Genomic DNA, 27,270 nt, shown 5'->3' on the forward strand with positions numbered 1-27,270 from the left:
TCCTCTGAAGCAAGGAGTGCAAAAGGGCAATTCAAGAGTGCAAACTTGGACAACTGTCTCCTTCAACCACACCACCTCAAGATTTTCAGCACAAGCACCCCTTTAGCAAGATTGAACTGAATGTTACACTTGTAGGGGGAAAACTTCATCTAGAGCAGTGTTTCCCAACCTTGGGCCTCCAGCTGTTTTTGGACTACAACTCCCATGATCCCTAGCTAGCAAGACCAGTGGTCAGGGATGATGGGAATTGTAGTCCAAAAACAGCTGGAGGCCCAAGGTTGGGAAACACTGATCTAGAGGACTTCTTCCTGGAATAGGGTTGCCATATTTCAGAAAGTAAAAATCAGGACGCCTGGAAAGTTGTTTTTTTAAGGAAAATTGGAAAGGAGTTGAACTTTTTCAACTGACTTGCCTAAGAGCCAGGACAAAGCATCACCTTTCAGAAACACCCCCCAGACGTTATTTCTGCCTTTGAAACCCCGGTAATGTCCGAGAAAAACTGGATGTATGGCAGCCCTATTCTAAAACATCAGCTTTACAGATAGGAGAAGCTTTCATATATGTTGCTGCCCCTGCCCCCGACACCTGATTCGGAAATGGTATAGTACGATGTCACTCTTTGCAGATTTTAAATACCCTTCCGCCTACAGAGCACTACAGCAGAATGCATGTTATCTTTAAATCTATTTTCACTTAGTCTCAACCTAAAGCCTAGCCGCCTAGCCTACTACCCTTTTGGAGATGGCTGCGATGTGAGCCAAGGCATTTGTTGGCGCAAGGTTTTCATTGCAAGTGAGAAACAAACTTGACACACACCTGAAGCACAAGGAACTTGTACACTCTGCACTGCAAGCATCTTACGAAGTTTATGCCAGCTCACACAGTATGTTTTCTGCCCACGTGAGGAGTCTCAAGGTTGCTTGGGTACATGCAGAAAGAGCACATGTTAACCGTATCTATGACAGTGGAGTTAGCAAAAGTTCCTATATTTGCAGATAATTTTTTTTTGGGGGGGAGGATGGGGATTGCTGCTACGGTAACAAAGCCGACGATAGCCATGAACCACCAGTTCGCATGGCCCGTTTCTCCATGGAAGCACAGAACTAGGAAAGTTAAGAGCCCACCTTCGCACCCAAGTGAAAGGACTGCGCAAACTAGCTTTATGATGAAAAAGCAGAGCAAGTGTTCTGACTACAGTTTACACGGCTGTACTAGGAGTTCTGCACAGAAACCTGTCTCTCCTGGATGGAAGTCTATAGTCCCTTGTTAAGCTCTGAGGAGCCCTATCCTTTCGCCCTCCAATCTGGTCCAAGTTTGCAGAATTCCACCTTCTTTTACATTTTGTGTAATTGCGCATCCCTGCAGGTTTGCTAGATGTGTATTACTAATCTCGTGCTGAGGGAATAACAGAGGCAAAAAAACACATGTTTTTGTTTTAAAAAAGGGAACAGGGAGGAAAGGTGCTTATTTAGAAACGGCCAGGCTGACGACTGTCAAATGCAAAATTGCTTAATTCTCAGAAGAGACGTAACACAAGGTGAGGGTGTGTGTGGTGGTGGTGGTGGGAATCAAGTGTGTGGCAGGGAACCAAACCATGGCTACAGAACCTGAGAGACAGGAAGCAACTGCTAAGAAACGAATTCACAAAGACATCAGTTTTATTTCTGATTCAGAAGCACTGAAAGGGGCCGCCTCGGCGAAAGTAAACCCGTTTGCCCTGTTAATCAGCACTGATCGAGATGGAAAGGGCATAATTTTGCCAACACAGATGCAACCCGACTTTGGAACCTATATGTTGGATTATGGATTTTTTTCAATGGTATCACAATGGTTTCCTTGGTTGATTACATAATGCTCCCGGGAGAATTTAAACTATTTTTCTTAAGCAGCAGTTCTAGACTTAAGAGAATACACAAGTTCAGGGATTCCCTCTAATGACAATGAACCATGAAGTATAATTAGTAATATTTTTTGAAAGCCCACAATTCAGGGCTTTCTCCTTAAAGAAAGGTACATTTTTAGTTTCAAACTATCACAAATTACTATATTTTTCTTACAATAGAGCTGAACTTTTATTTAAGGTGCTCTGTTTCTGAAAGGCAGACATGATGGATTGAAATAAAAGATAATTTATTGCAATGCTTACTTTCAAGTGCAGGGAGAAGCAGTGTAATTGTAATTTACAGTAGCTGTCAAAGAAAATCTATCACAGATGACATTAAAATGACTTATTTTGCCTGAGCCACTTATTGTTTAAATGTGCATAATCTGATAGAAACAGATTTCTTTTTTAAAAGTCTGCCTTTGTATTGTTCTAAGTTAATATCAAAACATATATTTATAAGTTAAAACATTTAAAAACCATTTATTGATACTCTTATCTCGGTAATTTTAACTACAAGTTTGAAATTGGCTTGATTTAACTACAACTATGTTTGCATTCATTTGTTTAGATCTAAGTAACGACTTCCAGGGAACATGCCTTTCTGCTCTGTAACTTACAGAGGTTTTTTAAAACAGAAAACTTGCAGAAGGTGTACATAAAGATTGTTCAAATCCAGTCATCTGAATTCTGGCGGTCAACTTAAATGGACGGAATAAAAGTAGGCCAGTAATTGCCTAGTCAAAGGAAACCAATCTGCTAAATAATTTTTGTGAATATATCCATTTCTCGGAATAGACTTCCTATAAGATACGCTACAGTTCTTTAAATTCTGGTTCCAGAATCGAAGAACATTCTGGATTACAGAATCCATTCAAATGCTCCCAGTGTATTAACATAATGTGTTTCCTATGGAATCTCAAAATACACGCTGCAAGCATACCAAGCACATTTGTGGAAAGAAGGACACACATTCAAATCTTGATAGGTCTCTCCTATAATGCCGGCAAGGAAGAAATCAATATATTTCCCCCACCAAACTCTCATCTTGTTTACATGAATATACAGTGACAAAGCCTACATATGCAACATTGCGATAGGCCAGGAAAAGCCTTGGTTGAGCAAAACCAGCATATTTAAAACAGACAATAGGTAAGAGCCCAGATGATGGGGGGGGGGGGGTGTCTGTTATTCTGGATGTGATTGTGACTACCGACCAATCCAAATTAATCTGCTTTTCAACTGAGCTTTACATACGCATTTACATGCGGTGAAACACTGACCTCTGCATGAACATTGAGAGGAGGGGAAAGGAAAAAAAGAGGAGAGAGAGAGAGAGAGAGAGAGACAGAGGCCAATGTCACTTTCAATTCCACTCTTCTTCTCTTTATCCTTTTTTTTAATAAAAAAAAAATACAGCTAGACTTAATGCGGTGAATCTAATGAAATGCATTACCCTGTACGGAGATTTATCAGATTTTTCCAAGTGAATGCTGTTACTTTCGCTAGCACTGCCTGGAGTTCACCTGCGTGTTGGTGTGGCGTGTGGCTCTCTTTTTGTAAAGAGTTAAGTCGTACACAAAAAAAAGGGGAACAAAGGTCAGCACCCAGTCGCCACTTGAATGTGAGATTTTTCTTTTTATTCCCCTTGATGTATACTAGGCTCTGTGTTATTAGTCTTAATGATGGAAAATTGTAGTGTTGATACAAATCTTTTTTTCAAAGTAGTAGGCGGGAGCTCCATTTGTTAGTAAGTTTTTTTGTGACTAAAAGCCACGGACAGTACATTTATGTAGCGGTAAAAGGCCTAGATGCTCTTTCCATAGCAGAGCTAATTATTCCCACTGTGACCTTCCTGATCTACCCTATTCCTAGTACATCTCATCTGCACGCCTTTTCCTCTGTGTAGATGGTGTCAGAGAATATGAAAAACCCTATAATGAAACCATTTTCATGATGGAGAAAGGGTACTGGAGTTGCACTTGCTACAAAGAGGCTCAATTATATGAGTAATTGTGATAATTTTCTACATTCATAGCCTTCAATGGGGGGGAGAGGGGAAAAAAGAAAGAGAGCCACAAAGGAAAATTACTTTAACAAGAAAGTACAGAGAGTAAAAATGGAAGAAGAGACAAAAAAAAATGGGGGGTTGGGGGGGGTGGAAGAGGGGAAAAAAATAAGCAGGGAGGGGGGAAAAAGTTTAAAAAATAGATCTGGTAGGGAGGAATAGCAAGACAGGGAGAACAACAGCAATGTTCAAAAAGCCTATGTGCAGCTGTGTTGCACAATTAAATTGAATTTTTTCCCCCTGCAGTTGATGAATGTGACTACTGCAAATGTTCCTCTGTAGTTAGCTATCATTTGTTGTTCCGTGACAGGAAAAGGATAATTACCTCTCAGAGAGAATCAAAGGCTGACATGCCCTTTAGACACAGCCATGAATGCAGCGCTCGAGAGAATGCTTGAATAAGAATCTCGTCTTCTGTGCCCCCTTCGACTCGAGAATAAATTTTGTTAAAATGCAAGAGCACCACCAGTAAATTTGTTGAACCCTAGGTGTTCAAAAATATGGAGTTGCATCCATCGACTCATCCCATTTGCAAAAATAAAACTACATTTTGAATTCACTTCTATTACATTCATGGACAGTAAGATAGTGAGATATGCATTAAATTTCTTTTCCCAGTAGGGGTCTGATTCAACATTTCCTATGAAAGAACAGATAGACACTATCCTTTTTCCCCAGGCTAGTTAGCCTATAATTTAAAACTGTCAAAAACACAATTTTATACAAAGTCTTCAATAAAAGCTTCTCGGATATAACCCAAAGTGGTTTTACTAAAGTTTGATTCAGACTCTGTTACAATATTTTTAAAGCTATAAATACATCAAACTGATATTTTCCTGCTCTCTTTTCCTTATTTCTCTTAAAGTATTTGAAGATTCATACAGAGGGGGTGGGGGTGGGGGTGGGGAAGACAGCATCTTTTCAGGATTCTGAGCAATGCGCGTTTTTGTAGGCACCGAGATTCATGCAATTTCTTCCCGATAGCATTAACATATTAATGAAAGGGCATTAAGGCGCAACATTTAAAAAAGAAAAAAAATATGTGTGCAAATAGTAAAAGGATCAAATAATACGTTTTAATAAACCAGAACATGATGGACCATTGGTTTTATCATATTGTTCCAGGATCAAAGCATCTCACATGGGAGGGACCTCCTAAAGGGAGCTCTCCCTTGCGTTTAAATCTGTATGCATTTTGTTATAAAAGGGGAAGGGTTTGCAGCACTGAATAATTCTGACAACCTTTAGCAGTTCTTCGTGGCGTTGATAAAAAAAAGTCCTTGCTGGCATTATTTATCAGGCAACAGACAGGTGAACACAATGCTTCCCCCCCATCTCCAATATGATTTTATTAAGGTAGTCAAAGCAGCTACCAATCATACCTGCAAAGGTAAGGAGCCAGCCAGTCTTAGAAATGTCTTTGGCTTTTCCTACAGGGCTGTATCTACTGACCCTGTCTAGTGTAATTCACTTTTAAAAATCCTTTCTTACCCAGGGAACAACATTACAGACTGGCAGTTCACATAGTGATATCAGACTGAAATGATGGTTCTGAATCATAAAACATGTCATCAGCTATATACCAAACCACCAATAACCTTTGTCCTGCTTGCCAGCCTTCCCTTTACTTGTCACTATAAGGCTTACCTGATTGTGTTTCCAATTACAGAGAAAGGAGCCCCAGGTCTGCAAGCTGCAATTGCTTCATCTCTACATTTCCTGGCAACCTCCACTAACTTTTGACCAGACTCATCCACGGTGCCCACTAGAATTGTTTCGGAAGTGTCACCATGGTAGCCATTGAAGTACACCTAAGCACATGCAGAAATGTAAAAGAGACATTTGCGTTTTGCAGTCAGGTGCCAGGACTTTCTTGAGTTTCTTTCACGATGCATTTAAGGCGCAATAAAATAAAATAAAATAATTGAAATGCAGCAAGTGGAACAGAAAATTGGGTGGTGGAAGGGAGTTAGTTTTCGTCTGTTAGCTGTGATCATTCATGGTAATGAGAAGGCCGTCACTGTCAAACATCATCTCGGGCGCAGGTTTTCTCCACAGACACGAGCTACGAAATTAAAGGCTGTGAATTTAAGGCTACGGTCCTGCAGAATTAGGCTATTCAAATCACACTGGTCAACGGGATTTTAGCGGCCTTAACAGTGATAAGTAAACTAACGAGGAACATGGAAGCCAAGGCTGGAAAAACTAAAAACAATGTACCACAAATTATCCTCCTCATGAGAACGAAATGCAAAGGTCGGCCTGAGAAACCACAATCCGTTGGATGAGCCAGAATTGGGATTTAGGCCTAAAGACCATCCTTCTGTGGACACACTTACTGAGAGACTACTTATTGGAAATAAAATTAAATCTCATCTTGCGCTGAACATCATCTCCCCTTCTTTCCTGCAACAGATTCGATCATGTAGGGCATGAGATGAGATAATGGCACGAAGGATGAGAACGTAAGGCCAACATAGGATTTTTGAGGTTTACAATGTATGTCACATCTATAGATTAGACAGCTCCATATCTGGAATTTAGGATTTACATAAATCCTATATTTATACAAACATCTATAGCTTCAGCAGCTGGGACATCTTTAGTTGCCACATTTGAAAACAGTTCTTATAACCATCTGTTACAGTGCTTTTTTATTTAATTTTTTGCATCTTATTGGGTTTTCAAAAAGAAAATAAGGCAGAAGACTGGCAATGGCGGACATGTACACAGTATAAATGAAATGCTCTCTGGGTGCCTCCAAACTGTCTGTATTTTTCAGGAGAGATTCATGTGCTTTCTAGAACTTCAGGTTTGCACAATTAAAATGGACTTATGAGCTCTGTTGCCCTAGTGCAACAAACCCGCTTTTAAAAAAATGGCTTCATTTGCAGTTTGGAATGTGATGGGGAAATGCATTGAAAAGTGTGGGAATGAATGGATGTTTTAACAGAAAGTCATGCAAATACCCCACAAGCGAATCAGGATGAATGCTCATTGCTATATAACTGTCCCAATAACAAATCAGAATGGATCTACTATATATTTTGGAAAGTTGCTATTTTTGTCTGTTTGCTCTGCCTCTTAAGGTATCATAATCTAATTTTGTATGATGGTTCCCAAGTTCAAGGAGCAGGTTTTCGTTTATGTTTGGGTACAACTGGATGCCATTTTGAATCAAGATGGCAGGCTGCCCCTTTCAGAACTGCACTGATTTTAAAAACTGCACTGGTGGTTTTTGTTTGTTTGTTTCCTAGAATTTCTGAGCAATGCAGGGCACAGGGCTAATACTGCTCAATAAAGACCAGACATAGCCTAACTACTGTGTAATCTTTGTGGTAGCAGATCAGGATAAATGCTGATTAAACTGGTTATCTGGAGGTACATCAAAGAAACCAAAGTCTTAGCTTTGTCACTATATGGTATTACGCAGCTCAGATTTTATCAGCAGCTAACATTTATTAAATAGTTTCAAACTGGAGTACTTTATAGATTTCTCAGCTGACAACATCTCCAATTTTGGAATGGCGGAGTCTTAAAATCTGCTGTTTAAGAACTATGCATAACAAGGTACACAAGAGACATAAATAAAATCTGTGTAAGAAGCGTTATTTTTAAAAGCTAATGCTTGCCAAAATGTTTCTTATTAAGTTTAAAGGGAAACACCTGGGACTAATCCTGCACAAAAGCTTGAAAGAGTCTATGTCTGTTTTCATGGCAATACGCCTCATTGTACAAAATAAAACTTTCCTCCAAGGAAACACACATCAGGGCATAACTGCGCCTACTCACTAAAGAGAGTGTGATGGTTTGATAGACATGTTACAAAGAAAATTTAGGTGAAATCCAATTGTTTTTGGCACATCATATCCCACCCAATTGAATGTGATTTATAGCCTGAGGCTATGCATGTTCATTCCGAAAACAAAATTCCACCATATTAAATGATAGTTGTTTCCACTTAGGCTTTTAGTCATGCTGTCCAATCCCATAACCTCCAACATTTCTCTGATGAAAATAGAGAAAATAGATTCAGTAATAAATAATAATAATAATAATAATAATAATAATAATAATAATACTGTAATAATAATTTTATTATTTATACCTCGCCCATCTGACTGGGTTGCCCCAGCCACTCTGGGCAGCTTCAATACACACACACACACACACACACATACACACACACACACACAAAATAAAACATTAAACATTAAAAAAAGCCTTCCCTATGCAGGTCTGCCTTCAGATGTCTTCTAAAGGTTATCACCTTGGCTTGGGGGTTGCATAACTCCATACCCTCTGACATTTCTCCAATGAAAATAGGGACAGCCTACCATACCCTCCAACATTTCTCCAGTGAAAAGTGTCCTTATAGGGACACTTGGAAGTTCTGCTAGAGCCGAGTGCCTGATTTTATGTATATAATGGTGCAAATAAATGGCTCAGGACCGCAATACCTCAAGAATTGCTTCTTTCCATATGAACCTACCCAGACCCTGAGATCATCTTCTGAGCCCCTCTTTTGTGTGCCTCCTTCTCAAAAGGTCCGGAGGGTGGCAACATGAGAGTGGGCCTTCTCTGCAGTGGCTCCCCATCTGTGGAATGCTCTCCCCAGGGAAGTTCGCCAGACACCTTCGTTACACACTTTTAGGCGCCAAGCAAAAAAAGTTCCTTTTTAACCAGGCCTTTGGTTGATCTGATTTACATCCTATGCCCTTTTAAAATATGTCTTTTTGTGGTGGTGGGTATTGGGTTGTTTTTGTTATGTATTTTGTGGTTTTATATCTTGATTTTATTCTGTGAACTGCCCTGAGACCCCTGAGTATAGGGCGGTGTATTAATAATAATAATAATAATAATAATAATAATAATAATAAATGGCTTGAGCCACTACTGCTTCTAAGGAGCATCCTGTATCATTCAAGACCATGGGTAGGCAAACTAAGGCCCGGAGGCTGGGACTGGCCCAATCGCCTTCTAAATCTGGCCCACGGACGGTCCGGGAATCAGCGTGTTTTCACATGAGTAGAGTACCTTTTATTTAAAATGCATCTCTGGGTTATTTGTGGGGCATATGAATTCGTTCATATATATATTTTTCAAAATATAGTCCGGCCCCCATAGGGTCTGAGGGACAGTGGACTGGCCCCCTGCTGAAAAAGTTTGCTGACCCCTGTTCAAGATGGTTGGCTCCGATTCTTACCCCTAGCTTTTGAACACCAGACAGGCCCCACAAATAACCCAGAGATGCATTTTAAATAAAAGGACACATTCTACTCATGTAAAAACACGCTGATTCCCGGACCATTCGCGGGTCGGATTTAGAAGGCGATTGGGCCGCATCCGGCCCCCGGGCCTTAGTTTGGGGACCCCTGTTCTAGATCTTCCTTCTATTTAAATCAAGTACATATTAGTTGCCCTAGAGCCCACTTTTGCCATGGAAACAAAAGATTCTCTCTGCATTGGCAGTTTGTAAACTCCTTCTCCTCATGCCATTTGTTCCTTGTGCTAGTCTTTCCCCTTGCGACTGATGCTTTGTGTTCTGGCATTGGAACATTTTACCCTAAGACCAGATGACATGTTTCTACAGCTGTAGGCCTTAGCACACATGCCCTGAACATGAATTCTATGGAGCTCAGTGGCACTTACTTCTGAGTAAGAATCTTTAAAATAAGCCGCAAGTGTAATTTTGTTAATGTCGCATTTATTCCCACAAAGGTACGCTTGTTGTAGATTCAGATTTGCCTTTTCACTCAGATCTAAGCTAATTCCAGTGTTAACACCCCTACCTTTAAAGTGCCATTAATTCCCCCCCCCCCAAAGTTCACTCCAAATTTTCCCTTATAATCACAGAACCTTTCCTGGTACCATAATGTTAAAATCACAAATAAAATGTCTACTTCCTGCAGTTATTGATTCTCCCCCTTTTGGTTAGTCTATAATAATTCATATCTAATACATCTGAGGAAGACTTTCTTGGCTGTGTTTATAATTAACCTTTCCTAATGGGCATAAGCTGGGCCATTTCATAGGTAGAAGCAATGATTATGGGCTGAAGAAAAGGACAATTGCGGCACATGGCATTTTACAATAATTTGTTTATGGATGTGTACACAATCTATAAAATGATTAAATAATAATCCGTCTATCAAATGTAAATGCTCTTTTGGTGAGCGCAAATTGTCTAGGAATAACAAACTAAATGTATTTTACTCTATTAATTTGCGAAAAAATTAGAGACTACAGCGGAATGTGTTTTATTTACTGCAATCACATGGTCTTCACATATTGTTTAAAGAATTGAAGAAACCAGTTCTTTGTACTTCACTGACTACCAACACACTACAGCTCTTAACCAATAATTATCATGTAGGGTTATCCCATCTCTTAATAGACAGTCATAATTTTAGCACTGACACTTTGAAAACTACTATATTCTACTTATTTGCTGTAACTATTGTTTATGCACCTTAAAAATATAAATAATGAAACATGAATTGTATGCATTGTAGCAGCGGTTAATAAAGCATTACCAGCGTAATACATCTTTATAAAATATGTATACTTTATACTGTATATCTTTATACTGTCTTGCTTTTCCAAGGCTATGGAAAAGTGGCTGGAATTATAATATTTGATTTTTAAACTATGCTTTTTTACCTACCCCCAACGTAGTAGTGGCTTAAGGGATCACGTGCTTTTGTATCTGAAGGACCGAGAGGTAAAGTAATAAGCAAAAGGATACTGAGAAATGCCCTAACTCCTGAAAGAAAATAGTATAGAGGTTTTACTGGGTAGCGAAAAGGATAACATCTGTTGGTTTCTATTCATTAAAAATAATGGAAGCAATTAACCAGATAAAATTGCTGTACCATCTCCATTTGTTAGGTTGGAGCAGCTGGCCTGGCAGCTTGCATCCAGTGGGTACAATCCAAAGAGACGTAGGCTGCGATCCTGTACACACTTACTCTGGAGTACGTCCCATTGAATTGAATAGGACTTCTGTCTGGCTAGACATGTATAGGATTGCACTGTTAGGCATGCAAGTCCCATGAAACTTTGGGGAGATTTCAGTGATCTTATGCACCCTTCTTAGAAGGAAGTCACTTTGAGTTCCACAAGACTTTCTTCTTAGTTGTGATGCTCAGTTATGGCAGTGAACAGTCACATGCTTAATAATGCAGTCCTACGAATGTTTAGTCAGAAGTACATACTATAGTGCCCAGTGTTTTTCAACCTTTTTTGGGCAAAGGCACACTTGTTTCATGAAAAAAATCACGAGGCACACCACCATTAGAAAATGTTAAAAAATTTAACTCTGTGCCTATATTGACTATATATAAAGTAATTATCTTGAATTTTTCAATTTTTCCCACGGCACACCAGGCAACATCTCGCGGCACACTAGTGTGCCGCGGAACAGTGGTTGAAAAACACTGCTATAGTGCCCAGTGTAGCTTACTCCCTAGAAAGTGTGTGCACTTACTTGGGGGGGCAAGTAGTATTGGATATATTGGGATTTGCTTGTGGCTAAATATGAATAGGATTGCAGACCCTCCGTGCATCCCTATTTTCCAAGGACAGTCCCAGTTTTACAGAAGCCATCCCTGTTTCTGATTTGATCCCGGAATGTCCTGCTTTTCCTTAGGACATCCCTGTTTTCATTGAAAAATGTTCTGGTGGGGGGGTATTGTAGGACGTCCATATTTTCTTCAGAGAAATGTTGAAGGATACGGATTTATGCGACTCCCAAGCCAAGGAGATAAGTAACTAAACAACCTTTAGAAGACATCTGAAGGCAGCAATGTATAGGGATTTTTTTAAAAAATGTTTGATGTGTCATTAGGTTTTTATGTATGTTGGAAGCCGCCAAGAGTGGCTGAAGCAACTCAGTCAGATGGGCGGGGTATAAATAATAAAATGATGATGATGAAATAGGGAATTTCTATTTTCATCGGATAAATGTGGGAGGGTATGCTCCAGGAGGCAATATTGTTAGAGGCCAGGATCCAAGGAACCATGCGATTGGTGCTGTGTCCAAGACTGCTTTGATGTACACTTTCTAGGAGCCTTTTATCGTAGGCTTACTGCTACTACTGAAGGAGTGACACTAGTGGCATTCCACTTTGGGGAATGAGTTATTCTGGGAGTCACGACAGGCAAGAGCATTATTTTCTCAAAGGCTTTTTTAATGCTTCTATTCTATTCTATTCTATTCTATTCTATTCTATTCTATTCTATTCTATTCTATTCTATTGCAACTGCAATGTAAGCCACCTTGTGGAGATAACCGGACACACACAAAAATCCAGAATATGCACCTTTAATGTGGATAAATAAATGGATGTAGCAAAGTGTTTCCTGAAACAGAAGGGAATTTCAAAAGTACTTTTGTAACATGGCTCTGCTGGTTTGTTTGGTTTTTTTTTTTAAAGGGGGGGGGGTAAACAGTCCCATGGGACGTGTCCAAGATGTAGATCTGTGTGGGTTCCAGACAGCAGCAAGGATCCAAAAAGGTATTTTAGGTTGTGTAACTTCTCAAACATCGGAAGGAATCAAACACAACTGCAGAAGAGCAAACAAAAAAGCAGCTGCAAAAATTGGTGCTCTGGATTGCCTCAGGGGGGAAATCAAGGGACATTTAATAGTTATTTGGACAATGTATATACTGTTTAATTGCAGTCATCTCTAAGCAATGAACAAGTCACTCAATCCAATGCAATGAAGGTTAGAAAAAACCACAAATACCCCGGTTAACACTAAAATAATGGAGTTCTGTTGTAATGCCTGCTGAAATAAGGGCAGAAAGTCTTCAGTAGGTGCTGGGGTTTAGCAAGGGGAAATATTCATATTGCTCCTCCTTCATGCAAAGTTTGTTTGTGGCGAGTAATCGGAACATAAGGAGTCCGTCAAAAGAAACTGGAAACCATAGTCCTGACAGCTCTTTTTGTGCATGTTGACTCCTCTGACTTTGAACAGAAGACCCCTTATGCCATCTCACAGGCTGCTTATGAAATTGCCATCCAGTTGGAACCGGGGTGGGAACCACTGGTCTAGGAGCTGAATGTAGCCCCCAAACCTCTCTATCCAGCCCTCAGAACTTTCCCCAGGCTATGCCCCTCACAACTGTAACCCCTCTTACCTAGGAGTAAGTCCCATTGAATTCAACAGGACTAACCTATGAGTAGACATGGCTAGGATTGCACTGTTGGCCACTCTTAGGACAAACAACATAATTCCCACAAGTGCATACAGGAATGCCCTGATGGATATTTTTGGTTTAGAAAGGTGGCTTTAGGAAGGTAATAATTCTAGATGTATGTTTACTCAGTTGTTCCATCATTTCATATTTTGGCATCTAACCTGTAGCTTGCCTGTGATTGTCAACATGGAAGACTTGAGGATTAGGCCTATATGTATTTTGAACAGCAAAAGTCACTTGTAGTTAAATGGGTGACATTACAATGGTTAAAACAAAATAAAAAATTCCTTCCAGTAGCACCTTAGAGACCAACTATGTTTGTTCTTGGTATGAGCTTTCGTGTGCATGCACACTTCTTAGTTTAGGGTTGTGCAATGCGTTATATTTTATTTAAAACCCCACAAACCAATACATATTACAGTATAAAGATAAAAAATATCTAAATCCACATCTATCTAAACTATTATCAAACATGAACTGACTTCAGAGGTTAAAGTGTACTACCTGTGCCAACGTTAAATAAAATAAATTTTACGGGGAGGAAGCAAGGGATGGTGTCCAACTAAGTCTGAGTAGAACCATTAAAATTAATGGACTTAAGTTAATTATATGAGTCTACCCTGAGAATGGCTAATGTTCAATATCATCCTAGTAATGATCACTGCAGAATTTGGAAACTCTGAATGGTTATGCAATTTTTTCTTGAGTATTGCAAAATCTGCCTAACTTGATGGGTGGTCATTGCGTACATAAGGCAAAAATGACAAAAATAAATAAAAATCCTCAAAGGAGTATAATGGCCTACAAACATGACAGAGGCACCACAGATGGAATAAAGGTGAAATCACGGTTAGCATCAAGGAAGTATCTGTTGTTCCAAAATTTACAATTAAACTTGAAGTTTCCCAAAAATCCAGGAAGTTTAAAAACATACATGTTATTTTCAAAGTTTGAAATTTAGGACTTACATGCATAATAAAGATATAATAGCCAAAATTAATTTAATGAGTTGTAAAGGAAAGGAGGTTATGAAATATTGACAAAACTCAATTATTTTCTCTTTTGATAACTCCTATTTATATTCCTATTTATGCTTTGAGCATAAACTGGTTCTTACAAGGTTCATTTTCAAACCAAGATTCATACCACAAAAATGGAACATCCCTATTTAGATCAATGGCTATATTGGATACATATATACACATTCATACACACAGTGGGATCCACAACTCAGATAAGTGAAAGGGTTGGGTTTTAAACTTAAGTCTCAAGGGGAAACCAAGCAATTTGAGTTAAGGGACTTGCGAATCAAGTTGTGCAAAGCCAAAGAATTGGGCTATAAACTCAGTCTCGAGGGAAATCCAAGCATTTTGGATTAACTGAGCCGCAGATCAAGTTGCGTATTTGTGAGCAAAAAGGGTTCAGGGCTCTTATGCCACAAATGGAACACAATACTACCTTCAGGGATTTTAATAAATGTAGGGAATACTGCAAGCAAAAGAGTTGCTGTCCAAATAGACTGACATACACAGGCCAATGTAGCCTCTAATGACAGAGTAAGATAATGACAGGCCCCACTCAAAATCAGCAGGAAGAGGGAGATCAATCTTGGCAGAGTGAAGGAAAAATGCTGGCTTTCTTCATGTTAGCTCATCTCATACATATCTGTCTTCAGCTGCTGCCCAGTACTGTGGTGCTCTGCATTAACTACACAGTGGATCAATAACAATTACACCTTCTCAAAAACATGACACATAGCAGGATTGGGTTGACATTTCACTTAGGCCAACATTGATCTCAGTGCATCTGATTCCAGCCCTAAATTCAAGTCAGGCCTGGGTCTAGTTGGAATAAACACAGAGTGTGTGTGGGGAAAAACAAAAGAGGAAACCAGCTGCTTGGCTTGGATGTAAAACGGCACATTTATCCCGCGTACGCTACATTTGCAATCTACTAGTCTTCCTGTTGCTACTAGAAATTCTGAAAGTTGATCAAAGGCTATTGGAAAAAAAAACTCTCCAAAAAACACGGATTACTCACCGTGACATCAATGTTGATAATATCACCATCTTGGAGAGGGCGGCTTAAGCATCGTCATAGGAGGGGAGAAAAAACAACAACGCATAATGGTGATAGGCAGTTCTCAATAAGGAAATATAAGAACGCACACACGAACGTGCACATTATCACATATACACCTAAACAAAAGTAAGAGGAGTGAACATAACTGAGTAGAACAGGGAAGGAGGTAGATGGAATCTCCAATTTTGGTCTTTAAGCTCCCACCGGTTCAAAAGAATCCCAAACAAATAAATGGGATAATATATCATAATATAAAAGGCAAGAAATGGAAATTATAACCGTGATTATCTTATCACAATTACAAGACTGATGGTTGGCACCTTTTACTTTGTGAAGAGGCAATATTAATTAATAATTAGTTATATATTGGTGTATAATCTTTCTTTTTTTTTAAATCCACCTTTAGCCAATATAATTTTTCTTTTGAGTGATTTTCTCTCTCTCTCTCTCGGATGATAACGCCCCATAGCCTGCTGGGAAGAGATGGCAAAGCACTAATCATTGTTTCTATTACTGCACACCTTCCTTATGTGCCAACATCATTTTCTTACAGCATGACAACCAGCTGTATTAAGACTTTTTTTTTTTGGTAGCATTCAATAAAACTGCTGCGGGCACTGGGTGCCATTCACCAAGCATGGCTGCTGTGAAATCTCTATTAAGGAAGAAGCTTCCGTATAGACCCATTGAATTAAACATAGATATGTGGCAATGGCATTCGGTGGATTTAAAGCATCATGCATTTATATTGTATAAAAAAATAAAAAGAAATACACACTGTACTAGCAAAATACTTCAATTCTGCAACGGGAGGGAAAAGAAACAAGAACTCGGAGTACCTGTCAGGAATCCCATGGCACACCACGTTGTTGACTGAGGTACAAACGGATTTTGGAAAATTTCCATAGCCCAGAGGTGATGGGTAGGCATCTTGCCTGATTATTTCATGGTGAACCAAGCAATCTATTTCTTCTGTAGTCATGCCAACCTGAAAGATTGTGATTTAAAATTTGCGATGAATTAAGTGCCTAGTGGTTCCTGCATATGGAACACGATAAAAGGAATGCTTCTAACGAGAAACTAGAGCTACCACACAGCTTGTGGCCCTGACAAAAATTAGCTTCCTTGAAGAACGGTTCGATACCAGGCACCTGTTATGGGAAGCACTTGGTCACTTCCAGAAGAAAAGCAAACGGGTAGCTCGGGATTTTGGACCCTCAGGCAAGACTGCTCTCTAACAGGCAGCCCAGTGGCCACAGGGACATCAAAACATAAGGAAGTTGCCTGGTACTGAGTATTTATTTACGGTGCTTACCATCGTCGACACAGACTGTTAGTATCTCTCCAGGGTTTCAGCCCTACCAGGAGATAATGAGAACTGGACCTGGGACCTTTTGTATGCCCATTAGCTTCTGGGCCTAATTAAAAGTGCTGGTTTTGACCTATTAAGCCTTTAACTGCGCAGGACCACAATATGTCAAGGACCCCCATATAAACTCTCCCGGACTCTGCTTTCATCATCTTGGGCCCTTCTTTGTGTGGCACCTCCACAAGGCCCAGAGGGTGGCAACATGAGAACGGGCCTTTTCTGTGGTGGCTCCCCGTTTGTGGAATGCTGTCCCCAGGGAGGTTCGCCTGCCTTCCTTATTATATATTTTTAGGTGCCAGGCAAAAATGTTCCTCTTCAACCAGGCCTGTGGCTGATTAATATCCTACAGCCTTTTAAATGTATCTGTGGGAAGGAGGGGGGGGGGTTATTGTTCTAGTGTTTTGGTTTAACTATTTACTTGTGTCTTATCTTGTATTTTTTTCTCTGTGAACGACTCTGAGATCTCTTGATGAAGGGTGGTATATAAATTTAATAATAATAAAAAAGATATAAACTGCTCTACCACATAATTATGGTCCTGGGGCACTCTTTGACTTGGTCTGCATTTGTAGCAGAATGTCCAAGTAGTAACATGGGTGAGAGTAATTTATACTTCAGGTAGCAGAGTTCAATTATGAATCCTACTCTAAATAAATCAGTCCTCAGGTAGCTTGCTAGGTTAGAACCTGTATTCCTGTTACGTTTCACTTATAAAGGAGGTGCTTATGTAGGGAACTTTCAAAAGTGGTATTCTCCCACCTGTAGCCATCTGAAACAGTACAGGCTATTCTGCCATATGTGTTGGTTGGCACCCGTCTGTCTCGGGAGACAATGGAGGAGAGCACCTTTGGGGGTGAGGTCAAGCTGTTGGAAGGTTGCAGCACCTGTTGTGGCTGCAGAGGCAAGTTTAGTTGAAGGCATCCAGTTGTGCTGCTGCAGATGCACCATGACGTTTCTTCTCTCTCATTTCTCCACCGGTCGCTGCTATGGATATACAACTTGACTGCCTGCCTCCAGGCATTGTGGTCGTCTGCAAGGAATTCCCACATGGCAGGCTTGATGTTGCCTGCCTTCAGGTCAACTTTGCAGACATCTTTGTGGTGCAGAGTTGGTCTGCCAATTGGCCTGGTGCCGGAAGCCAGCTTCCTCCCAGGAGCACATCCTGCCATCATCCATTCTGTGGACGTGACCAAGCTAGTGTGGATTTTGCTGAGACAGGAGTGCAAACATACTGGGAACATGGGCTTGGGAGAGCACATCTTTGTTTGGAATTCTGTCCTGCTGTGCGGTACGCAAAATTCTCCTGACGCAGTGCATGTGGAAGGCGTTGAGGCATGGCTCCTGATGGTTGTAATTTGCCCAGGACTCACTTCCATAAAGTGAAGTGATACCATCTGAAGCGGTACAGGCTAATCTTCCACATGTGTAGACAGTCTGGAAGAGATTGTGCAAACTGAGGATTCTCTCACGTGACCTCTGTCCTTCCTGGAAGGTCCATGCAAAGTGAGAATGGCAGCATTGTAGGTGTTTTGCTGGTCTTGGGATCCCAGCTAATTCCCACCAATGCCACCCTCTTGGGAGTCACCCCCCAACACTGCCTAAATTTCATCCTTACCACATATTTACCCTTTGCCTTCCCAGGCCACTTTCACACATCTGCTGAAGCAGATTCCTTGGTGCAGAGCCCTGCGTTTTTGTTATGTTACTCTATAAAATGCCATGTATACACTGATAGTGCTATATAAATAATGAACCACAATATGGCATTTGCATTTTCTTGGAGAGCCATTTTCTCCTCAACAGCTTTAGACAAAAGAATTTCCCGTTCCAAACTTCTCTCTACAATCAAAATTATTTTCCTCTGTATATGCTAGCACCACATTCAGAATTGCCATACCACTTTAATATTTCAATTCATACTTGGAAACAGCTTGTATAGCAATGTAAGCAGCCCTGACTACAATACAATTTAAACCTGTATTAGCATTTCCATTTTGACACCCCGGTTTCAGACACCTATCATTTCCAGAAACTTCAATTTTTCTGCCTTGGATTTTCCAGATTCTGTTTTATACTGGAGCTGATTATTTCCAGTAAGAATTTGGGAGGAGGAGGAGGAGGAGGAGGAGGAGGAGGAGGAGGAGGAAGAAGAAGAAGAAGAAGAAGAAGAAGAAGAGGAGGAGGAAAGCTCTGGACCATTTTTGAATATGAGTAAAGTGGAGGAAAATATACACTTTAAATATTATCATTACAACTCTTTTCCCCAGAACAGAACCAGCTGTGAAATGGCGAGGGTTGAAAGTTGAAATTTGGTAGGAAAACCTCCCTCATTGTCAAGAAGTGCCTTTGAGTGTTCCTGTGAAAATTGGTTGTGATTTGAATGAGCTATAAGCCTATGAATACGACACTTTAGCAGAGGCACTATGATAGGTATAAACTTTCAGTCCCTTACTTTGGTTTCTAGCCATGCGCAGCAGCTCTCAATACGACAAAAAGATTTAGGAAATCAGGTCATGCCGTAAGTGTGCCTGGATTCCTTCCTCCATGTGAAATGGACATAACAGTTGAGGTTTGGGGGGTTACAACGATGTATGTGGGAGCCCATCAGGTGCTGCAATGGGTTTAAGCCATTCAAGAAACCAATTACTGTTCTTTCGCTCTGGATAGAATTCCACCACTGCGGAAGATGGGCAATGACCTCGCTGCCTTTGGGCAGAGAGGCAAGCTATAAATAAATAAATGAGACAGACATACTTTGTCCTCACTGACGTACAGCACTGAAAACTCATGACCCAATCATGGTTGTGATTTTAACAACAGGCAGTTCAGCAGGTTCAGTTTCTATCCCAACACTGCTACAGATCCAAGCATGGTTTGAGATGTGGACCCAGGAAACCAGGGTTCCATCTGCAATATACATTTAAATCACTATTGTGACACTTTAAACCATCATGGTTTCCCCTCAAGACTCCTGGGAACTGCAGTTTGTTAAGGGTACTGAGAGGCGCTGGCAGACACCAATTCACCTCACAAAACCACAATTTTCTGAGTGGTTTAACAGCCGTTCCCTCTTTCCAGCGAAATCTAGAATTTGTAGCTTGGGGGTGGGGAGTCTCCTAACTCTCAGCACCTTTAACAAACTGCATTGATTCCTGGGGGGGAAGCCAAGCTCCTATTTCAATTTCTATCTGTTTCCTCTTTGCTTTGTTTTCCCTATCAACTTTCCCCAATTGCTACTGGTATTTGGCAGTATGTTTTTATGAGGCTGAAGGGGCAATTTTCAAGAAAAAAAGAGAAGTGTAGGGGAAGGTTTGTCCATCTTCCTTTTTTTCCTTTACGGCAGAGCTTCCAAACTTTTCAGGTTGGTGACACACTTTTTAGACACGCATCATTTCATGGCACAGCGATTCAGTTTTACTATCAAACCGGAGGTTAAACTAACCCATTTCCAGTCCCGGGAAGAGCGTGGAGAGTGTTTGTGTGACATGCCTACACACTGCAGCCCACACACAGTTTGAAAAGCTTTGCTTTACGGCATTATTATCAGTTTCTTCCAATTAATTCTAGATATCACTCCTCCTAAGAGCAAACTCGGTGTTTCTGTGTGCCAACATGTATGGCATCAAAATGAGGCTACTGAAAAACAAGAGAGAGCTATCAGCATGCCTGGATGCAGTGGAGAGGGGATTCTAGCTTGATGCCTTGCCAATTGGAGTGCATGAACTCAGGGTTGCCATATGTCCGGAATTTCCTGGACATACCCAGAATATTGTACAGTAGTTGGAAGCAATGTCCAGGTGGAAATCTGTTGTTTTTAAAAATTGCTTTTATTTTTTTATCTATGTCATTTTAAATTGTGATTGATATTAATGCTGTATTCTTAGTTTTAGATTTTATGATTTATGTGGAAATTGTTTTCCATTTGGTTGTGTACTTTTTGATATGTTTTATTTATTGTTTATGACTTTTGTTATATTGGTAATTATGTAAATCTTGTCATGTTGTAAGCCGCCTTGAGCATTGTTTTAACTATGGAAGGGCGGCATACAAATAAAATGATGAATGAATGAATGAAATCGCCAAAATGTCCGGGAAATTTCAGACGTATGGCAAGCCATGTTGGCAGTGTTGTTTTTTGCTGATTTCCCCAAAAAATAGCTCAAAATGGGCAATTTATAAAAGAGATTTCGCTTTGTGTCTGGATTTTGACTTTTTAAAATATGGCAACCCTATTTAACATCTCTATGAGACCACTGGGAGAGATAGTCTGGGAACCTGGAATGTGTACTCATCAATATGCCGAGGATGTGTGGCTCATTTTCATCTTCATCTGATACCAAGGAAAGTGTTGATGTTCTGGATCAGTGTTCTGGCAGTTGTAATGGGTGGGGTGAGGTGAGGACTAATCATCTGAAGCTTAATCAAGACAAGACAGAGGTGCTCCTCCTGGCTGTGTGGGAACAGGCTGTGGAATAGGGATTCAAACTGTTTGGGGCAGGGTAGCTCTCCGCCTAAAGAACTGGTTTGGAGGTACTCCTGAATTTACCCTTGCTCCTGGATTCTCAGGAGGTGACCGGAGTACCTTCGTCCAGCTTAAACTGGTGCATCAGCTACGCCCATTTCTGAGAAGGTCTGACCTATGTAGTTGCATCTAGACTGAATTTCTGAAATGCATTATACACAGTCGCATTCACACATCACTCTAAGCCATGCTTTGGCACTATGCAGTGGCGTAGCATGTGGGGCAGCCCGGGCACAAAATTGTCAGGGGGCACAAAATTTCAACACCCAGTGCTGCCTCAATACAGCTGCATGCTTCTGTCGCTGGGATCTGTTGGAAAGGGCTTCTCCATGTGAACCAGGAAGTGACCTCTCCAGACAACAGAACAACTCTTCTTTTCTTATCTCTGCGACTGTGATCTCCTGAGTAATGCAGAGAAGAAGAAGAGTTTGGATTTGATATCCCACTTTTCACTACCCGAAGGAGTCTCAAAGCGGCTAACATTCTCCTTTCCCTTCCTCCCCCACAACAAACACTCTGTGAGGTGAGTGAGGCTGAGAGACTTCAGAGAAGTGTGACTAGCCCAAGCAGCTGCATGTGGAGGAGCAAAGACGCGAACCTGGTTCCCCAGATAACGAGTCCAACGCTCTTAACCACTACACCACACTGGCTCTCCTGGTCATTAGGCAGTTAGATGTGCATGCATACTCCATCAGTCTCCCTCCCACCTCACCCCACCCCCTCCGTGTGGCCCTGGCAACCCGCCTGGCAAGCTTCATAACCCATGGGTTTGAAGTTGGCTTGTTAGGAAATAGAGTTATTTTTTTTCTTCCCATGTTCACCCTGTACTCAACATTGATATTTTCACCTTTAGAAGATCAGCAAAATGTGTCAAAACCAGTCTTTCACTATCAGCCTGGATAGCTCAGTTGGTTAGAGCATGGTGCTGGTAATGCCAATGTTGCAGGTTCGATCCCTGCATGGGACAGCTGCTTATTTGGACTACATGATCCTTGGGGTCCCTTCCAACTCTGATCTATGTCTTTTATTTTATCATTAAAACATATTTCTCCTTGGGCCTCTTCATTCATATCTTTTGCTTTTTGCTTTGGTCCCCAAACCAGGTGCTCGGCTTACATTCAGGGCTTATCACTTCATCCATATGGACGCCATGTTCTTGTTCTCTGCCCTGGCTCCCATTTCCCTGTAATCTTCACTAGAAACTTCTTTGGCTTATATTTAAAGCTCATTATGCTCTCGCTATTTCTTCTCTCTACGCCGCCTTCATATCTTCACGGCAGTCCCGATCCCCATCTCTTGTTGCACCATATTGAGTGCCCTTGAATCTGTTGGCAGTAACTCCACAGGGTCTGCCCAAACACAGTCAGCTGAACAGGCATTTCTATTTTTATAATCTTCAAGAGAGCTTCTGCAAATGAGAGATCAGGCCCACCGGTTGCATCTTCTACCACAGGGTCCGTTTCCCATGAATACCAATGAAACACAAACTTCAAGATTATCCGTCACAAGTCTGCCACACTAAGAAGGAGGCCTGCAATTTCAGAGATTGGACTAGATGGCCTTTTGGTCCCTGGATTTTTATATATTCATTACGGCTACAGATGTAACAGATTCTCCCGTCTGCAATCTGGGAACGGTGTCCTCATCAGGGCCAGCCTTACCATTAGGCTGAACGAGGCAGCTGCCTCAGGCAACAGATTTTGGGTGTCATGAAAGAGCAGCAAACTGTTAAGTCATTTAATTTCTGATTATTGTATAAGTACTGCTAGGAAGGGGGGGAAAGTGCTTGTGGGATTTTCTGGCTCAAGCGCCAAAATAACTCAGCCAGCCCTGAGTATTGTGCGACTTGACTTGGGCTGGCTGTGCCCCTCAGTTTACGCTTAATCCGGTGTCAACACGACTTGCAATCTGACACCGTTATGGGGGTTGCTTTGTTTTTAACGCTATGATGCATTTATATTTATGTTTCTGATTTGTTGTAAAGCGCTCGGAGGCCTTCCGATAAACAAGTGACTAACAAGTCTAAATAACAATCATAGGTCTTACTCCTGAGTAGGGATGCACAAGATTGTAGCCTTCGTGCTACTGGTATTAATACTGCCTGCTTGAAAGGAAGCCCTGATAAGTTTGATGTGATTTACACTGTGTACACAACATACCTTCAAAGCACGTCTCTCCCCAAAATAACCCTGGAAGATGCAGTTTAACATGGCACTGGGAGCTGTAGCTCTATGAGGTGTAAACTACTTGGATGGGAGGGGAAAACATGTGCTTTAAACACATATAGCATAGCTGTCAAGTTTCAGATTTGAAAATAAGGGATCAGCAGTCTCCCCTATCCCGGGGACAGTCACATGTCAGTGGTGGGCGGAGCCAGAAACAAAAGTGGGCGGAGCAGCAATGTAAACTCCAAGCGGGCTTGGAGCGGAGCAAAGAGGAGGGCAGCCAGCAAAGAGGAGGGCAGCCAAGTGCTCCGCACGATGGAGCCCCATCGTCTTCTTTTCTGATCCCTTCAAAACAGGACAGGAAGCAGCAGCTGCTCAAAGGCAGCCAGGCTCCACCCACCAGCTAACCCTATTGGCCGGCTGAGGGGCTCGGCGGCAACGGATAGGGGCTGATGCAGGGGGAGGAATACACCCCCCCTGTAAGCACAGGAAACAGCTCCCACTTGCTTTGAGGGCTGAGGCTTTTCTCTCCAAGTAGGCGAGGTCTTCCCACCCAGTCCCTGGCCAGCAGGGGAGGAGCTGCTTCCATTAAAAACGGGAAATTTAAGGGAAATAAAAAATAAGGGAGAGCAGCGGGAAACTGCTTGAAATAAGGGAGAATCCCGGGGAAAATGGGATACTTGACAGCACTGCACATATTTGTTGTTGTTGTTCAGTCGTTCAGTCGTGTCCGACTCTTCGTGACCCCATGGACCAGAGCACGCCAGGCACGCCTATCCTTCACTGCCTCTCGCAGTTTGGCCATTGAATGTATGTTGTGGTACACGACTTATTCCCAGGTGAGTATGCAGAAGACTGAAGCATAACTGGGTTATTCTCAAGTGGTGACTAAAGTTGGGTGCAAATGTCTGGCTGAATAATTCACTGAAACCCACTAAGGAACCAAAACTGACTTCCAAAAATACAATTTGTATCGCAGTGATGCTGACATTGCACTGCGTTAATCCAACCAGTATAACAAAAAATATTTATAAAGGGGAAATATTAGTATTTTTTAATTGCATCCTGATCTGGAATCTCTTTGAGTGGGCTAAAATATTTTAAAATAAAAAATATACAGACACGCACAGACTGTATATTTTTTGTTCTCAGAAATATACCGTACTTTTCCGTGTATAAGACTAGAAGTTTTTTTTTTTTACTTTAAAATAAGGTTAAAAATTGGGGGGGGGTGTCTTATACACGGATAGTGCACGTGCCCATTTTCTAAATTTGGGGTCCCCAAAAGCAGGGGGCGTCTTATACATGGGGGCGTCTTATACACGGAAAAATACGGCAGTTAAGCTTACTCACTCGTTTCCATAGTGCCCGAAGGCATGCATGGAGAAGCTCACTTATTTCATTTCTAACCCAGTTGCAGCTTACAGGGCTATGTTGCACGATCTGCTGAAAGTTCCCTGAACTTCAGAAGTTGCTTTTTTGCGGGGGGGGGGGGGGGGAGGAAATTGCTGCTGCTGCTGCTGCTGCTGCTGCTGCTGCAGGAAGAGCACACATGGGACACCCCCATGTGGTTCTTTGAATCTAACTCCTGGAATTAATATGTGCAAAGGGACAAAGTTACAGCTAAGTTAATTATACTATTTCCCAGTGGGCTATAGTGAAATCTGAACAGTGCAATGCTATACACCTCTACTTGGAAGCAAGTCCCATTGGGCTCAGTCTGTATCTTCTTTTGCCACTCCTTCCAAGTAGTGTCTCCATGCAACCAAAATCATACAGTATTTCCTATTTTTAGGGTAGATTTTTTTTTTTAAAAAAAGCTAAATACCCTCCATTTGCCAAGATCTTGTAAAAAGTTTCTTCATAATGTTGTTGTTCAGTCGTTCAGTCGTGTCCGACTCTTCGTGACCCCATGGACCAGAGCACGCCAGGCACGCCTATCCTTCACTGCCTCTCGCAGTTTGGCCAAACTCATGTTAGTAGCTTCGAGAACACTGTCCAACCATCTCATCCTCTGTCGTCCCCTTCTCCTTGTGCCCTCCATCTTTCCCAACATCAGGGTCTTTTCCAGGGAGTCTTCTCTTCTCATGAGGTGGCCAAAGTACTGGAGCCTCAACTTCAGGATCTGTCCTTCTAGTGAGCACTCAGGGCTGATTTCTTTGAGAATGGATAGGTTTGATCTTCTTGCAGTCCATGGGACTCTCAAGAGTCTCCTCCAGCACCATAATTCAAAAGCATCAATTCTTCGGCGATCAGCCTTCTTTATGGTCCTTCATAATGCTCTCCTCTTAATAAAAGGGAAGCAAACAACATAAAAATATCCTAAAGAGACGCGAAAGCCTAGCAAGTGCTCCTGACGTTATGCCACGGCCTGCTTTATAAATGAGTCTGAAGCTCAAAATATGCCTGTTTAAGGCATAGAAAGGGGGAGGCAGAAGCAGTAAAATTGCTAAGAAAGGAGTGAGCAGCCCAATCCCATTTACATAAATGCACAGCTGAAAATTAGCAAGTATGAACAAAGGGATTTTGCTTTGTGACTAAACAAGGCAGAATCTCATGTACCTTAGGACAAACATATGCAACATGGCATGTTGGAATATATATATATTCAAGTAAATTGTATGTCAAACCCCGATTAAATGCTATTAGGGTTACACGTAGAGCTATAAGTGTTTTAGTTACATAACATCTAATACGTTATACACACTCCTGGTGGAAACCGGAATCCAAAGACCTTTTCCTCGTTCATATAAACAAGCTTCTTGTCCCCATTTTCCCAGCTGTCAAAAAAGTTAAGTTTTCCATATTCTCCTTATAGGCATGGATCTTAGTCCACCTTTCTGGAATTAGGTAACACGAATAATATTTTTTTTTAATACCCTTTTGAGAAACAATCAGACCAAAGCTTTTTTTTAAGGTTTAAAGTTCTATTATGTTTCTATATATGCTGGAAGCCGCCCAGAGTGGCTGGGGCAACCCAGTCAAATGGGCGGGGTACAAATACCCTGTTTCTCCTAAAATAAGACATAGCCATAAAATAAGCCATAGCAGGATTTCTATGCATTTGCGAAATATAAGCCGTACCCCAAAAATAAGCCATACCCCGAAAATAAGCCATAGTGACGTGGTACCTCCCATTAAAACAGCCTGGAGAGGCGTGGCTATGCAGTGTACTGATGTGACGCAGTTAAAATAAGACATCCCCTGAAAATAAGCCATACTGTTTTTTGTTGAGCGAAAAAAAATATAAGACGGTGTCTTATTTTAGGAGAAACACGGGTAAAAAGTTGCTGTTGTTGGGTACAAATAATTTGTTGTTGTTGTTGTTGTTGTTGAACAAATGTTCTCAGCATATCTGCTTAGCTAAAACGATTCATTCTGAATTTAGGGTTCTTTTAATGCAGATTTAGAGCTGAGCACACACGGTTATGCTGAAACCCTCTTTTCACTATTTCAGCAAACTTTTTTTTTTTTTTTTTAAAGAGAAGGATATTTCAATACAAACCGAGAACGGCGTAACTCAAAACATGCCGAATGAAAAAGACGAGGACTGGCCAAGCCTCCACATGGCGGTTACCTTTAAACTCTTCTCAGCTAGAAGCAGGACGTGACGGGCCAGTTGACAAGCCTGACGAAGCCCTTGAATCTGATCTTCGTTCTTAATTTCTATGTAGTCTCCCCAGCTTGGTACAATGCCTGTCGTCACATAGTCTGGTTTCTTTATGTGCTTGGGAGGGGGGGAGGGAAGGATTGAAAATGGAGGATCAGAAAAAAGGAGCATGACAATGGGATCATTTTCTCAGATAGAGCCTCCTGCTTCATGGCAGCTTGCCCTTTCGTTCGCCCTAGCGACCTTCCTAAGCCATCAGGGCAAACCCTCAAGGCTGCCTCAGTGTTTCTGCCACTGCCCTTTTGAACTTAACGTTGTCCGTTGCCAGCAACTCTTGATAGTCTGTTAACCTTACAGCACAGAAAAT

General features: G+C 41.3%; 1 protein-coding gene and 1 non-coding gene across 4 annotated transcripts in view; one reads left to right on the forward strand and one right to left on the reverse strand.

Moving 5' to 3' along the window:
• Positions 1-27,270, reverse strand: part of METAP1D (methionyl aminopeptidase type 1D, mitochondrial) — a 94,154-nt gene that overhangs the window by 17,888 nt on the left and 48,996 nt on the right. For 2 of the 3 annotated variants that reach the window (XM_033168109.1, XM_033168108.1), the window contains exons 3-6: positions 26,871-27,020; positions 16,077-16,225; positions 15,196-15,238; positions 5,598-5,761 (exon numbers count right to left, since the gene is read on the reverse strand). In XM_033168109.1, the coding sequence (XP_033024000.1) occupies positions 5,598-5,761; positions 15,196-15,238; positions 16,077-16,225; positions 26,871-27,020 (506 nt within the window). The remainder of the gene's footprint in view (positions 1-5,597; positions 5,762-15,195; positions 15,239-16,076; positions 16,226-26,870; positions 27,021-27,270) is intronic. The other variant, XM_033168112.1, reaches the window with a different exon arrangement.
• TRNAT-GGU lies at positions 22,022-22,095 on the forward strand. Its single transcript has one exon. It is a non-coding gene; the product is annotated as a tRNA-Thr (tRNA).

The sequence above is a fragment of the Lacerta agilis genome, chromosome 1, assembly GCF_009819535.1.
Source record: "Lacerta agilis isolate rLacAgi1 chromosome 1, rLacAgi1.pri, whole genome shotgun sequence".
In the NCBI taxonomy this organism is placed as follows: Eukaryota; Metazoa; Chordata; class Lepidosauria; order Squamata; family Lacertidae; genus Lacerta; species Lacerta agilis.